Here is a 13,472-nt window from a genome sequence, read left to right as displayed (position 1 = left end):
ATACTTCTTGGCCAGGAGCAGTGACTTCCTGGAGTCTTGTGCTAAGCTAAACAGCTGATGTCAAGTCCAACATCTTTTAATGCAGAAGCAGGTTAAATCATTAAAGAAGTTTCAAAGTCATAATTGGCAAATGTACTATAAAGATAATACTTCTATAATAAAGCGTGTTGGCTTTGTTGCACACCAATTCTTGTAACCATGAGGGGTCTTGTTCTTCTTATGGTGGGTAGCTGATTTTTTGGAATGAACCTCTATTAATGCCTCTGTATGTTTTGCAGTGAAGTCATGCTGAGTTTGAAATTAATTTCTGCTGTGCCTTTGCTTGCGTCTCCAGATGGCCCTGTAATCTGGCGAATGCTGACCTACCCCCCCACTCGGCGAGCCCTCCTGGTTGGCTGTGGTCTTCAGATGTTCCAGCAACTTTCAGGAATCAACACAGTCATGTGAGTGAAACCACGATCATTTTACCTCAGTCGTCCAGTACAGGTCCCAGTTACTGACAATAGACCTTTTAAAACTGTATTGAGTCTGCAATGGTCAACACACAGTAGGGCATAATGGGACAGTTACTAGCAGTGGTTGTGAAGTATGCAGCTAGTTAGAACTCAAATCTCCATCAATTGTAACCATGCTTATCTTAGTATCCCCAGCTGCATTTATTTGCTCCATAGACGTATCTTGGAAAACTAAAATGATATACAGTAGGAGGTTTGTCATGTCTAAAGGTCCCATTTTATGCTCATTTTCAGGTTCATATTTGTATTTTGGGTTTCTACTAGAACATGTTTACATGCTTTAATGTTAAAAAAAACACTATTTTTTCATACTGTCTGTCTGAATATTCCTGTATTCATGCTCTGTCTGAAATGCTCCGTTTTAGAGCCTGTCTCTTTAAGCCCCCCTCCCGAAAAAAGCCCAGTCTGCTCTGATTGGTCAGCGTTTCCTGGTCTTCCACATCTGCACTATCGGAGTCTCTGCACCGTCACTGCAGCCGGGAAATGACTTTAACGGCACTGTAGTGGCACATTCATCTATAGTATATTTGTGACATCACAAACATAGGGAAGCTGATGACTCGTTTAAAGGCACATTTTCTAAATACAGGCTGTGTGCATTTCTCTGTGGATTAAGCGTTTTTTTTTTTTTTTTTTATACTTACACAGTATCTATATAACACCTCGACCTGCTTTACAATAAAAAAAGACAATGAAAATCGTAGTTTTTACAATATGGGACCTTTAAGTTAAAAAAAAACATCAACTAGCGTGGCCTCTAGCTCACACAGTAAGAGCGTTTGCCCCATATTGGCTGAGTCCTGCAGCAGCACGGGTTCGAATCCGACCTGCTGCCCTTTGCTGCGTGTCGTCCCCCATCTCTCTCTCCCCCTTCAGTGTCTATCTGCTGTCTCTATATATAATAAAGGAAAAAGCCCCCAAAAAATAATCTTAAAAAAAACAAAACATCAACTATAATGTGGTCATAGATAGGTTTCTGACAGTCTACTAAGTAAGCACTAGTCTAATCACACAGCACGTACTCCCTTTTGAAGTAAAGCTTTGAAGTCCTGCCCGATAACTGCTCAGGTGCTATGCATGTGGACTAATTAACTGTTTTTGTACCCAGACAGACACATAATCAGTCTAAAGGTCAGTGCAGTTGGAGGGAGTTATTAATTGATGTCACATTCACAACAAGCATGTCTGAAGAAGTCTTGCATTTCTGTTGGGGTTGCACCAGAGGAACTACACTGAGACCAAATACATTGTTCCAGAGTGAGAATTTAGCTGCACCAAGTCAACTATAGTAAACTATACTGGTGTTATGGGTAAAAGGAGACAGAAGTAGGCTGACACCAGAGTCTCTATCAGATTGTATTCGGTTGTCTACAGAAAGCCTTCTATACCATATGAAAGTAAACAGAGGATGAAACTGCAGTCTGTGCTGAAGATCATATTCAGTTATTTAATCTCATTGCAGAAATCCAGTGAATGGAAATTGTTGCCCACATTGCTCATGTGGAAGGACGGGTCAGCAAAATCTTTATAGCGGTACTAGTGAGTCGTTTTGCTTACAAATCCAGTTTTTTCCCACTATAATTCACAGTGACAGTCAAGGTCAGGCCATGTTCAGACAGACAATAGCACTGTCTGTAAAAAGGCAGTCCACAGCAACACAATGTTGCTCAACTTTTGCCACCAAAACAATGTCATCTACTTTTTTCTTAACCTATTATAGAGATGGTGGATAAGATAGTTGTTGCCATGATAATGTAGTGTTTTAACATCTGAAAGGCCTTGAAACTCATTAATGTGTTGCTCAAATCCGCCTTCCTGGATTGGATTTCATTGTTTCACTTGTACCTGAATCAAAAACACAGCATCTTGCATTTTTTGAACTCAGGGAATCCAGTAAAGGAGGCGTAACCATCAAGTACATATCAGACCTTGGCAATATTAATCTATTGTAACATATTTAACATCACGAACAAATGTGTGTGGGCCACTAGAGGCTGTGAATGATTTTCATAGTCTGTCCTGTCACTAGATTGAACCATTGAGACCATTGAAAAGGAAAGTTCAAATGTGTTTTTAGCTCTTTGGCCCTCAGGGTTAACCAAAACAAGGACGGTACATGACACTGAATCTTTGTGTCAGCAGCCTTCCCTTTCAACAAGAAAGATCTAAACATATGTATTTGGTTTAGCAGCACAGTAGTAAATCATAAAACATTTCTTTCATCTTTCATAACACATGATATACCGGAGACCAAAAGCCTCATTGCATGCTACTACTGCCCACCTGCCTGTCAGAGGACGAACCACCTTTCCTCTTTTATTCTTTTTATCTTTCCATCTGAGGAGACTGTGTCATCTGTCTGTCTCACCTCACCTCCCCTTTGAGATGGACTATATTACAAGCTCTGTAAACAATCTGTGGATATGTGCTGTTGCTAAGCAACCGTCGGGGGTGAGGGCAATAGGATAAGTGTGTGTTTGTGTGTCTGCATTCATGTGTGATCTGATGCATGGAATGTGACACTATGGACTTTGGGGTCTGCGCACGTGCACTAGTGTGAAGTGTGCTCACATGTGTGTGTATGGCTGTGACTAAAGGTATGGATGTTTGCACATGATGTGTGCTTGTATCTGGAGATTTGAAATTCAGCTGTGGTTAGCAGAGGTGACACACTGGATATGTCACAAATCTCTTGAAATACTCGTCTCTCTCACTGAATGTCTGCCACTCTTACTATATATGTATCTTCATCTCCTGTTGCCGACAGTATGAAGAGCAGAGGGGACAAACTAAATCTGTCCCAGCTCTGTCACTATCTGCCTGTCTGTCTCTCTGACCTGTGTCTGTCAGTGTTCCATTCTTTCGGAAAAGGTCCGTCTGCTAGTTTATCTGTGTCAGCAGTGACCCATTTACACGGAGTGTTTATACGTCTTTAATCAAGATGGTGTCTAGATTGTGTTACTGTATGTCTACACCAGCCATTAAAATGTGTCTCCGGTCTACAAATTGAAATCTGACTGCCCTTTAATTTTCCGAAAAACACCCACTGCGGCTTCCTTTGGTGATAATTACATGCTTTAAAATTGACAATTAAGACTTCATCCTGCTGACAAACGATTTTTGACAATGTCTCAGTTTGAGTTGTTTGTTTTGCAACATTTTCTGGTTGTAAAAGTGTTATTTAGCTCAAGTGTGCTAGAGATGTATTAGCACAACAGTTTATTGTTAAAGAGACTGCACACCGATACAGGTGCAGCAGATTTGCTGGTAATTACATGAGGTAACCAAATTCCATGTAACATATAATAGGGGTGTGAATCTTCACTGGTCTCACGATTCAAGTCGATTACGATTATCCTGTCAACGATTCGATACGATTCGATATTCCGATGCATCACGATGCCTCACCTCCTCGAATTTATTATATATTGCTACATATGGTTTTCATCAACAAATTCAAGCAGTCAGATATATATAAACTCCACTTTTTATTGCATCTGGTCTTAAAAAAAGACACTTCCTGAATGTAGCGGAGTCTGAACACAGCAGACAAGAGACAAAAAAAGCAAGCGAGCGGAAATTCAACAAGTAACATCAATAGGCAATAATCGATTATGGTCTGTCACTGCATCGATCCAGAATCGTCTAGGTCCGCATCGCAATGCATCGATGCATTGATTAATTTCAACACCCCTAACGTATAAGTAGTATACTTACAAATATGATTAAAAACAATGATTCATGTAGAGGTTGCAGGTGCAACACAATTATCAGGAAAATGAGGTTAATGAACACACAGTAATTATAAGTTGCCGACTTGTAAAAAGTTTTTACATCAACTTCTAAAACAGATCTTTTTGTGAAAGATCCAACATTTAAGGAATATGACACAGAAGTGCCTGAAAACCGAGCAAACGTGGACGCCCTAACGGCAGCCAAAGTCTGTTCAATGGAAATAAACACAATGTTATATTGTTAATGCACACTATTTTTAACTCTCACATGACCAACTCAACTGTCCTGAGATGTCCTGTGAAGTGAACGCTCACAAGTCGTAACCATGGGAATCTTTTCCATCTTTCCCATTCAACTGACCTGACATGAACGCAGCACGAGGAGAGAAAACACCTGTGTAGACTGATTACTGTTAACAAGCACAATGGAGGGGGTTTGTGCAGTGAAATTTGAACACATCATCACATCATGGTTGTAATGTGGAATACCAGGATCAGAATGCAGACATCAGAGACTGGGCACGTGAAATTGAAGGAGCTTATAATTAATACAGCCTTAAAGCAGCAGACAGATGTAAGAAATAGCAAGAACACCAGGACAACTAAGAAAATGTAACACTTGACCCAGGTCACTAAAGGCCCTTTCCCACTGGAAGGAAAACCCATCAACAAATAAAGAAGACAGCAATCACAGCAACAGACAAAAAAATCTCAAATCAATAAAAATCTGCGAAAATATTTATATAAAATAAAAACACAAATTATAAGGACTTAATACAAAAAAACCTTTCACTTTGGTCTGATCTCTTCTCATAAGATATATTTGGAACATGTAACAAATCAAACAGTGTCACAGGCCAATATAAACCTCTCTCTGTTGCATGAAAAATACTAAATTACTCATAATTCCCCTCGTTTGCCAGTACACCACCCCCATCATTTTTTTCAACAAAGTCCAAGAATGGTCCCCAAACCTGTTTGAAAGTATCTTGTCTATCCTTAACCATATATGTTATTCATTCCATTGTTAGGCAAGAAGACATTTCCCTAAGCCACTGACCATACTAGGCCTATTCACACTTTTCCAAGCAAGAGAAATCAATCTTCAATAAGTATTTTTACCTCTTTTTTAAAATTAGGATCAGTTGGGTACAACCCCAGGATAAATACTTTGGGATGGAGAGGGAAATTTACAGACACTATTTGAAATATAATTTGCGCTACCTCTTTCCAGAAGTCTTTAATTGTATTACAGTCCCACAAACAATGAAACAGAGTCCCTTTGGAGTGATTGCACTTGTAGAATAGATCAGGGTTTACCATATTAAATGTATGTAACTTCGCTACATCGTAACATACTGAATGTTCGCATTAGCCGATTATATTATAGCTTCCGGCGTGTTTGTGACGTTGAACGTGACACACCCAAAGGAAAATACTCATCTACTGGCAAAGCTGAAAGGAGTCTATCTCCTAAAACCTGCATATATGAGCTAATTTTGGTGGATGAAAAGGTATAAAAGGTGACGAGGTGCAGCAGTGGAGGCTGGCAGCAAGGGCACAGCTGATGAAGGCATGACATATACTGTAGGTGTGCAGGACAGGGGACTTTTAACTACAAACTAACAATCCCTTAAAAGTCTTAAAAATTGAAAGCAGGATTGTCCGTTCTTGTCTGTGTTCAATCTGGTGTATTTTCTGCACGGTAATTTCTTCCATCCACATCTGTGCTGAGCGTTTTGTTTTTTTCCAGCATTATTTTCGCTCATCCTGCGTGCTGCTTAACTGTATACTTTGCCAGCCGGTCTGTTCACCACCTGCCTTTTTGCTCCCGTGTGAAGCAGCCAGGCTAGCCCTATTAGCCGGTGAGATATAAAGGAGGTCTTGGGAGCCAGTAAATCAGCTGGGCTTAGAGACAAGCCCCGCTATCCCTGTCCCCAGCTGCTTTTCTTGATTAAACCACTGGGCTGGCTCATAGAAAGAAGGAAAAGGGCAGTGAGAGTGAGCTGGCAGACTGGCAAAAAATATTAATTTGTAAACCAAACTAGCAAGCACATATTGTCTGTCACTCTGTTCTAACAGAGAGAAGTTGGGAACTTGACAGGAGCGGATTGATGAAGTTTACAGATTTTTTTTTCTCTCTGTCAAATATGCTCACACAAATTGGAGATGTACATTGGAGTTCATATTGACACTAGAGGTCGACCGATTCATCGGTTTTGCCGATTAATCGGCACCGATAGTTGATTGGTGGAACTATCGTTATCGGCAAAAATCCATACCGATAGTTTTTCCTGGTTGCGTCCGTTGCTGGAGCGGCTGAGAAGCGCGCGCTGTCATTCATTACACAGTACGCGAGAGCTGAGAAGGGTCTGCTGGCATCATGCATTAGAATAGCGGCCTCTAGAGGCGAAATAAAAACTATCACTGATGCCTGGTGTTGTTTATTTTCGACACGTGTTACTGCGCGCTGCACGGAGAGCACATGCTGTGCGGAGAAGACTGACATCAGATGCGCGTTTAAAGCATCGACAGCAAAAAGGTATGTATACAGTACATTTTGTCATATCATTATAAAGTTATTAATTTGTTGAATAGATGCTGCATTAGTAGAGAAAGAACAGCACAACAGTATGTTTGTTTGCTTTCGAGGCTGAGATGACGCTAAACATTAGTAGTAGGCTAACTTACCTCAAGCGGTTAAAACACTGACAAAAATAAACGCAAGTCCGACCCAAATGTCAGAATCAGAACCCTAAAGGATTGTCCACGATCCCAAACGGCACCTCTGATTCATATTTAGATAATTTAATAACAGTTAAACGTAGATACTTACTGATTGCTGCAACTAAAAGCTAACGAGTTAGCTGTCACGGGGGGGTCTTTGGTGTCTTTCTAGCCTTTACAGGTGATTTTCTATCCAGCCTGGAACTTGTGCCTTTAGCACAAGTTAGCACAAGCATTAAATCCAAACTGTTACATCCAAGATTTATCCACTTGATGTCCATAATTCATCACGTTTTCGGTCATTTCTGCCGCTAACTCCGTGCTACCCATAGACAGTAGGTGCTACCGACAAGGGATTCTCCCATGATGCCTTTGTTTATGTTTTCAACCAATGGGAAGGCAGGTCCGTCACACATTACGCCTTATATGGGCATCTAAGTGAGAACAAAGAGTATAGTGGATAGATAGATAGATCCCTCCAGGTCAGAGATCGTCTGTTACCGTTCTAAACCGTTGTACCGAGAAGAATGGCGTCACTGTTTTGAGATTTGGCATACATTTGGGCCTTTTTTGAAGAAATGTAAATAGTTTGTCCTTTATATGAATTATAATGCTCATTATGTTTATTTTTGCACTGGATGACTCCAAATATGTAGGAGAACTGTTTTAGACAACACACATGCTTGTGTAGCATTGCTATGGGTGTAATATCAATAAATATGACATTATTATTTTGATTATTGGCAAAAGCGTCTGGACTTTTTTTGAAACAATGTATGTATTTTGTCAACTGTATAAGTTATAAATACTATCGGTCGATTAATCGGTTATCGGCAAATACGGCCCAACCTAGCTATCGGTATCGGTAAAATCCACTATCGGTCGACCTCTAATTGACACATTGTCCCACTTGAAGTCCTCTCCTTGAAGTAAAAGTTCCAACAAGAAGTGAGTCCTTTGGTCGTCAGCAAGGGAATAAATGCAACTGAAGTTGGAATCGAACAGCCAACTCAACCAATAAAACCTTGACAAACTAACAAACCATTTGAAATAGTTGTCCTCAGGTCTGCCCTCTCAGATCTGACTCACTTGCTGCATCCGAGAAATGTTTGTATAATCCCAGTCTGTGAAATACACTTGGAGATAATTGAGGGGACTCCTGATATGTCATTGTGATCTCACAGGAATGTGTTCAATCCAACATTATTCGATCAAAACAGAAGTGAACGTCCTGTACCGAGCCATGGGTGTATTATGAGACCTGGATACAGTGTTCCAAGATGAGGCCCTGTTCGTTCCAGTAAACGTCGGAACACATGAGACTTCCAGATTCCAGTTTCAGTTTATGGTACATGTGGTGCCATGGTCAACGCTGTCAACTTTAGTGTAGAAGTTGTCAGTTTTATATTCAGATGAGTGTTGCAAAAACTGTATCTACTATATTATTGAAACATACTGTAAAATGTAATAATAGTATAGCCTAATTGATTGAACATTTATTGTTTTCTGAATTTGTCCTCGGGCAAAAGTTCAGTAGATATTTTATTATATTTGATCCCTCGTAGTCCCCACATGTTTTTAATTGGGTGGCTCAGGTGCACAGAAAGGGAGGTCTGACAGAGAGGCGGCGAACTGTCAGAAAGACAAAATTGTGACACATGTGACCCCTTTTCCACCAAGGCAGTTCATGGGCTGAAACAGTTCTGCGGGGCTCTCGGCCAGGAAAACAGGTTCCGCAAAGGCAGCAACACTTTGCTTGTTTGAGTTGGTAGGGAAAGGCTGAAAGTAGAGGAGCCAGACCACTTTCATTGGAGAGATGTGAATCCAGTGGTCGCTCATCACATAGTGTCCCTACTGAGATCCTTACCCTAAGTCACTCAAAGATGCCAGTGGGATGATTAGTGCTTGTTCAGCTGCATACTTGCTTAAAAATTACACTTGGTGCAGGTCCACATCGCACACTTTCCTGTGTGCAGTGGTGACAGTATGCTGTCTAATTACATGCGTTTATGCAGACAAGTTCAGATGAATGTCATCCAAACTCTTGGTTCAGCAGTGATATTCCAGTAAAACACACAACCACTGCATCCAATTACAAATAATTAGCAGACGTGGCTGAAATGACTCACTCAATCCATAACATTAGATATTCACACAGCTAAAAGACATATTTAGCATCACAGAGATTAGTTTTGTTAGGGCGTTCACGAACGTTAGTTGACGTTAGCTTATCTGTGTTGCCAGATCTCGCGAAAGTTTGTTCCTGAGAAAGAAACAGATCTCAAACAAAGTTAATTTTCTCCTAGTCTCACATTGCCAGACCTTCCTCCACAGCGCTGTGGAGGAAGGTCGGGCTAGTCCACACGGCATTCCGGGACAGGAGAAAAACGTGCTCTGGTTTATTGACGCCGGACGGAACAATGTAGCAAAATAGCCTCGGGAAGGAACTTGTTTTGGTGGAACATGGGTACATTCAAAGGTTGTTTTAGTCGTGCAAAAGAAAACTCAGATTTACTCTGCAGAGATCTGAGGAGCAGTTAACCATAGTCCTCATAAAATTTAAAATGCCAACACAAAGAAAGCGGATGGTGAAGGACATCCGGCGGAAATCAGGGACATCCGGCGGAATTTCCGGCGGCACCTGAACAATCCCGGAAGTGAAACGTCGTCGATATAGACAAATTTTCTCCTGATGTGTCCGTCTGAAAAATACTGTTTAAGTGTCAGAATGTTTTGGAGATATGTGGACTGTGAAGAATGGGTCCAATGTTTACTTTGGTGACTATGTGGCAAAAGAATCGGTCATAATCTGTGTTCATGTTCACTTCTCCCATTGGAATCAATACACTCAGGACCCGTCGCTGGTCTCCTAAAGAGGCACGGCAGTGGCAGGGCCCACGTAACACAGATACAGGAAATTACTCTGAGTTGGGGCGTCTCGGGTCGTCTCTGATACTATTGTAACGTGAGGGTTCGGTATGTGGTGGTGGATCACTCTTTATGAGAACAAACAGCAGGATGGAGACGGATGACTTTCTCAAGCGGTACTTTACTGAACACCACTCACAACAACAACACTTCCTTGTTCGGACCTTCCACATGACTGAACTAACCAATCAGAAGCGAGAACTTAGACTGAGGTAAACGTGAGGGAATCAGAGAGGCAGATTCAACAGAATACCCTGACTGTGTTAAATATATAAACATGTAAATATGTAACTAATAATTGTGTAACATAAATATGTAAATGACTAACTGACTAAACATTGTAAATACATTTCTAGTAAATTAACTCAAATATAAATTATATTAAATTCTGAGCCTTACACCTTTCAAATATGAATTAACTCCACTTCTAAACCTTACACTAGGCACTTGGAGGATGTGTTTCAGACGCAGTAGATCAATACGCTACCACTTGTAGCAAACAAAAAAATGGTGGTACGCAAACCTCCACATAGAGCTTATATATATATATATATATATATATATATATATATATATATATATATATATAGCCTCTGATGATGACATTTACTTCTTGCAGACCTTCGCGCATTCTCGCAGACGGACAGTATAATTTTGGCGTAAGAGTTTACAGCCATGCTAGCGGCTCTCTGAGGCTGTAATTAGGCATTCTGGTGGTTTGAGCTAAATGCTAACGTAAAAATGTTAAAATGCTCACAATGGCAATGCTAGCATCCTGACTCGCAGGTAAAATTTCTACCAGTTAGTTTGACATGTTAGCATGCTAACATTGGCTGATTAGCAGTAAACACCAAGTCCAGCTGAGGCTGATGGGAATGTCATTAGTTTTGCTGATTTTTAGTCATAACACAAATTAAAAAAGTGACCTGATGATGACACTATGTGAAAGGTAAAGGGGCCACCATGTTATTTCAAATCATTCCGGGGGCAACATAATCCATGGAATAGTAAATTTCTCAAGAAATACATAGAGCCACACATGGCTATGAAAAGGTGTTATTGGTAGCTAGCTGACCACCTACCTAGTCTATGGTATGGTTGATTTATGTGATTAATAATGAAAATCCTGCAGAAACAGTCATGTTGGCTTGTCGGTAAGGGGCTTGTTGCCGGCAGCAAATCAAAGGCTTTTTTTATGACCATAGACCTGATCTGAACTGAACTCTGCAGAATATTATGACAGCTACATATGTGAGTACACATGGTCACACACCGAACACTAGACCTTTTTTACAGCAGGTTGATTTGAACTCGTATGTCAGGCACACTCTTTCTGGACTCTCTCTCTTTCTGGTTGTTATATGAATAACCTCCCTGCCCTCACACACACACACAAACTCACACACACTCCGGTCAGCGAAGCCGGTGTGATGAGCGATGTATTTGTCAATAATACATCTCTCAGGAACCAAAGAGGTGTTGGGTGGTGTCTCTGGTCTGCTTGTCTTTCTGCCCACATGAATTGGTGTCTGAATGCCTTCCCGGCCTGACTGGCTGAACAGCTGAAGGGATGGATGGGTATAAAGATGAATACATGGATGCATTCTACAATGGTACTTCTTTCTCAACTATTTTTCTTCCTCTTTATCCACCGTTCCCTCTCTGTTCAGTCCTAACTGTGGAGAAATGTGGTACAGCAGTGGGTCAAATTAGATATCACCCCCTCCCCCTTAGCCACTGGATCATTTTGATTGAATTAGCCACATAATCTAGCATGTAAAGGTCACCATGGGCTGGCAGGGAATGCTGTGTGTTTGGATCTTGTCAGGGCAGGTCAGTGGACTGTGTTGCCAAAGCGGCGAGAGGAAATAGGGGAAAGAATGTGGCGAGAGATGAACTGAGCAGAAGAAGGAAGGAAAAAGGGACAGATAGGGTAGGACAGAGGAAAGAAGAACAGGGTGGAGGGAGAGATGACATTGATGGTGATGGGGTGGAGGAAGGTGTGGAGCGGGATCAATCCAGATGACAGGCAGAGGGAGGGTGAGATAGATTTATAAAGGAAGACCGATAAAGGGACAAAGAGTACACGGACGAAAAAAAACCCAGTTCTTTCATGTTTTTCTTTGCTGCTCCTTTTGTACATTTTGTAACAAACAGTTCGAAAAGGTTTGTGTATATACACTGAATATACGAACAAAAGGTGTACATATATACAGTATATTATGCATACACTCACAATGCTAACTTTCCCGAATTATTATTTCTGAGACATGTATTTCTGTCATGTTAGAGTAATAAACTATCAGGGTTTTTATTAGCTGTACTCAACTTATTGTTTGTTTTGTACTTGTGAGGTCAGGCTACTGTTTATGGCATGAAAAATCAGTAGGGAAGACAAGGAAGTAATTGGAGAAAGACCAGGTGTGTCTTCCTTCGCCTAGCCTCCATTGCCAGACCTTCCTCCACAGCGCTGCGAAGGAGGGTCTGGCTAGTCTACACAGCATTCCGAGATGGGAGAAAAACGTGCTCTGGTTTAAACCAATCACAATCGTCTAGGGCGATGCTAAGCGCCGGATGGAGCCCCGGGAAGGAACTTGTGTACGTTCCACCAAAACAAAAGGTTGTTTTACTCGTGCAACAGAAAACTCAGATTGGACAGATAGTCTAGCTAGCTGTCTGGATTTACTGAGGAGCAGTTAACCATAGTCCTCATAAATCCACCAGAGTTTAAAATTACAACACAAAGAAAGCGGAAGGTAATGGACATCTGGCCGAAGAGAGTGACATCTGGCTGAATTTTCGGCGGCACTGGGGCAATCCCGGAAGTGGAACGTCGTGGATATAGACTATCCTTCGCCTAGCTCTACAGGAGGTGGTCAAAGTGTACTGGTCAAGATCAAGATCAGTTATTAATCAGGAAAAAACCCAAAGTGGAAGAAAAAGCTATTTTGTTGAAAAACTACATAATATTGCAAAAGAAAACAACAATGAACAATGGAAGATAATCTGGCTTGGTACAGACAGTAAAGAAAATGACGATTGTTGGCACGATAAAATGCTACAAGCTAAGTGCTGCTTCCAAGTGTTTTAGACATTGCATACAAATGTCAGCCACTGGGGGGTAATTCTTTGGGTAGTTAGCTTTGTACCAAGCTAACATTCTCACATTATCAGGAGACTGACTGAGCATCTTGTTTTCCAACCCAGGTTTTCTTGTGCATGTGCTTAGTTTATTTATATTTCTGCATTGTCCTGGGCTACTTTTTCAACTTTTCTGGTGGAAGTAGCTTTTGTGCATTTCCCTTCTTTACAGCCAGCATGAGCTTACGCCTGGACGGTAGTATGCTAACATTGTCTGCTACCCTGGAACAACAACTAATGCCTGGAACCATACACAGTCTGTTTGTGGGACATGTTGTATGTCATTAGTTTAATTCTATAATATAAAAAGGACAAAAAAAGAAAAGCAAAAATTCCCACGTCTTGAGAAAGCAAACATTGCATGTGGTGTTATATAGTATGTATTTATTATATTATAAGTGCAGATGATATGTTATTCGGTAATATG

At 41.0% G+C, this 13,472-nt stretch overlaps 1 protein-coding gene across 2 annotated transcripts in view; it reads left to right on the top strand.

Annotated features, from left to right (window-relative positions):
* The window catches only part of LOC116054706 (proton myo-inositol cotransporter), a 74,953-nt gene that overhangs the window by 42,898 nt on the left and 18,583 nt on the right, over positions 1–13,472 (top strand). For both annotated transcript variants that reach the window (XM_031306386.2, XM_031306388.2), the window contains exon 6: positions 335–443. In XM_031306386.2, coding sequence (XP_031162246.1) covers positions 335–443 — 109 coding nt within the window. The remainder of the gene's footprint in view (positions 1–334; positions 444–13,472) is intronic.

The sequence above is a fragment of the Sander lucioperca genome, chromosome 20 (genome assembly GCF_008315115.2).
Source record: "Sander lucioperca isolate FBNREF2018 chromosome 20, SLUC_FBN_1.2, whole genome shotgun sequence".
Classification (NCBI taxonomy): domain Eukaryota; kingdom Metazoa; phylum Chordata; class Actinopteri; order Perciformes; family Percidae; genus Sander; species Sander lucioperca.
Note: the sequence above shows the minus strand (reverse complement) of the source record. Positions and strands in the feature narration are given on the sequence as shown.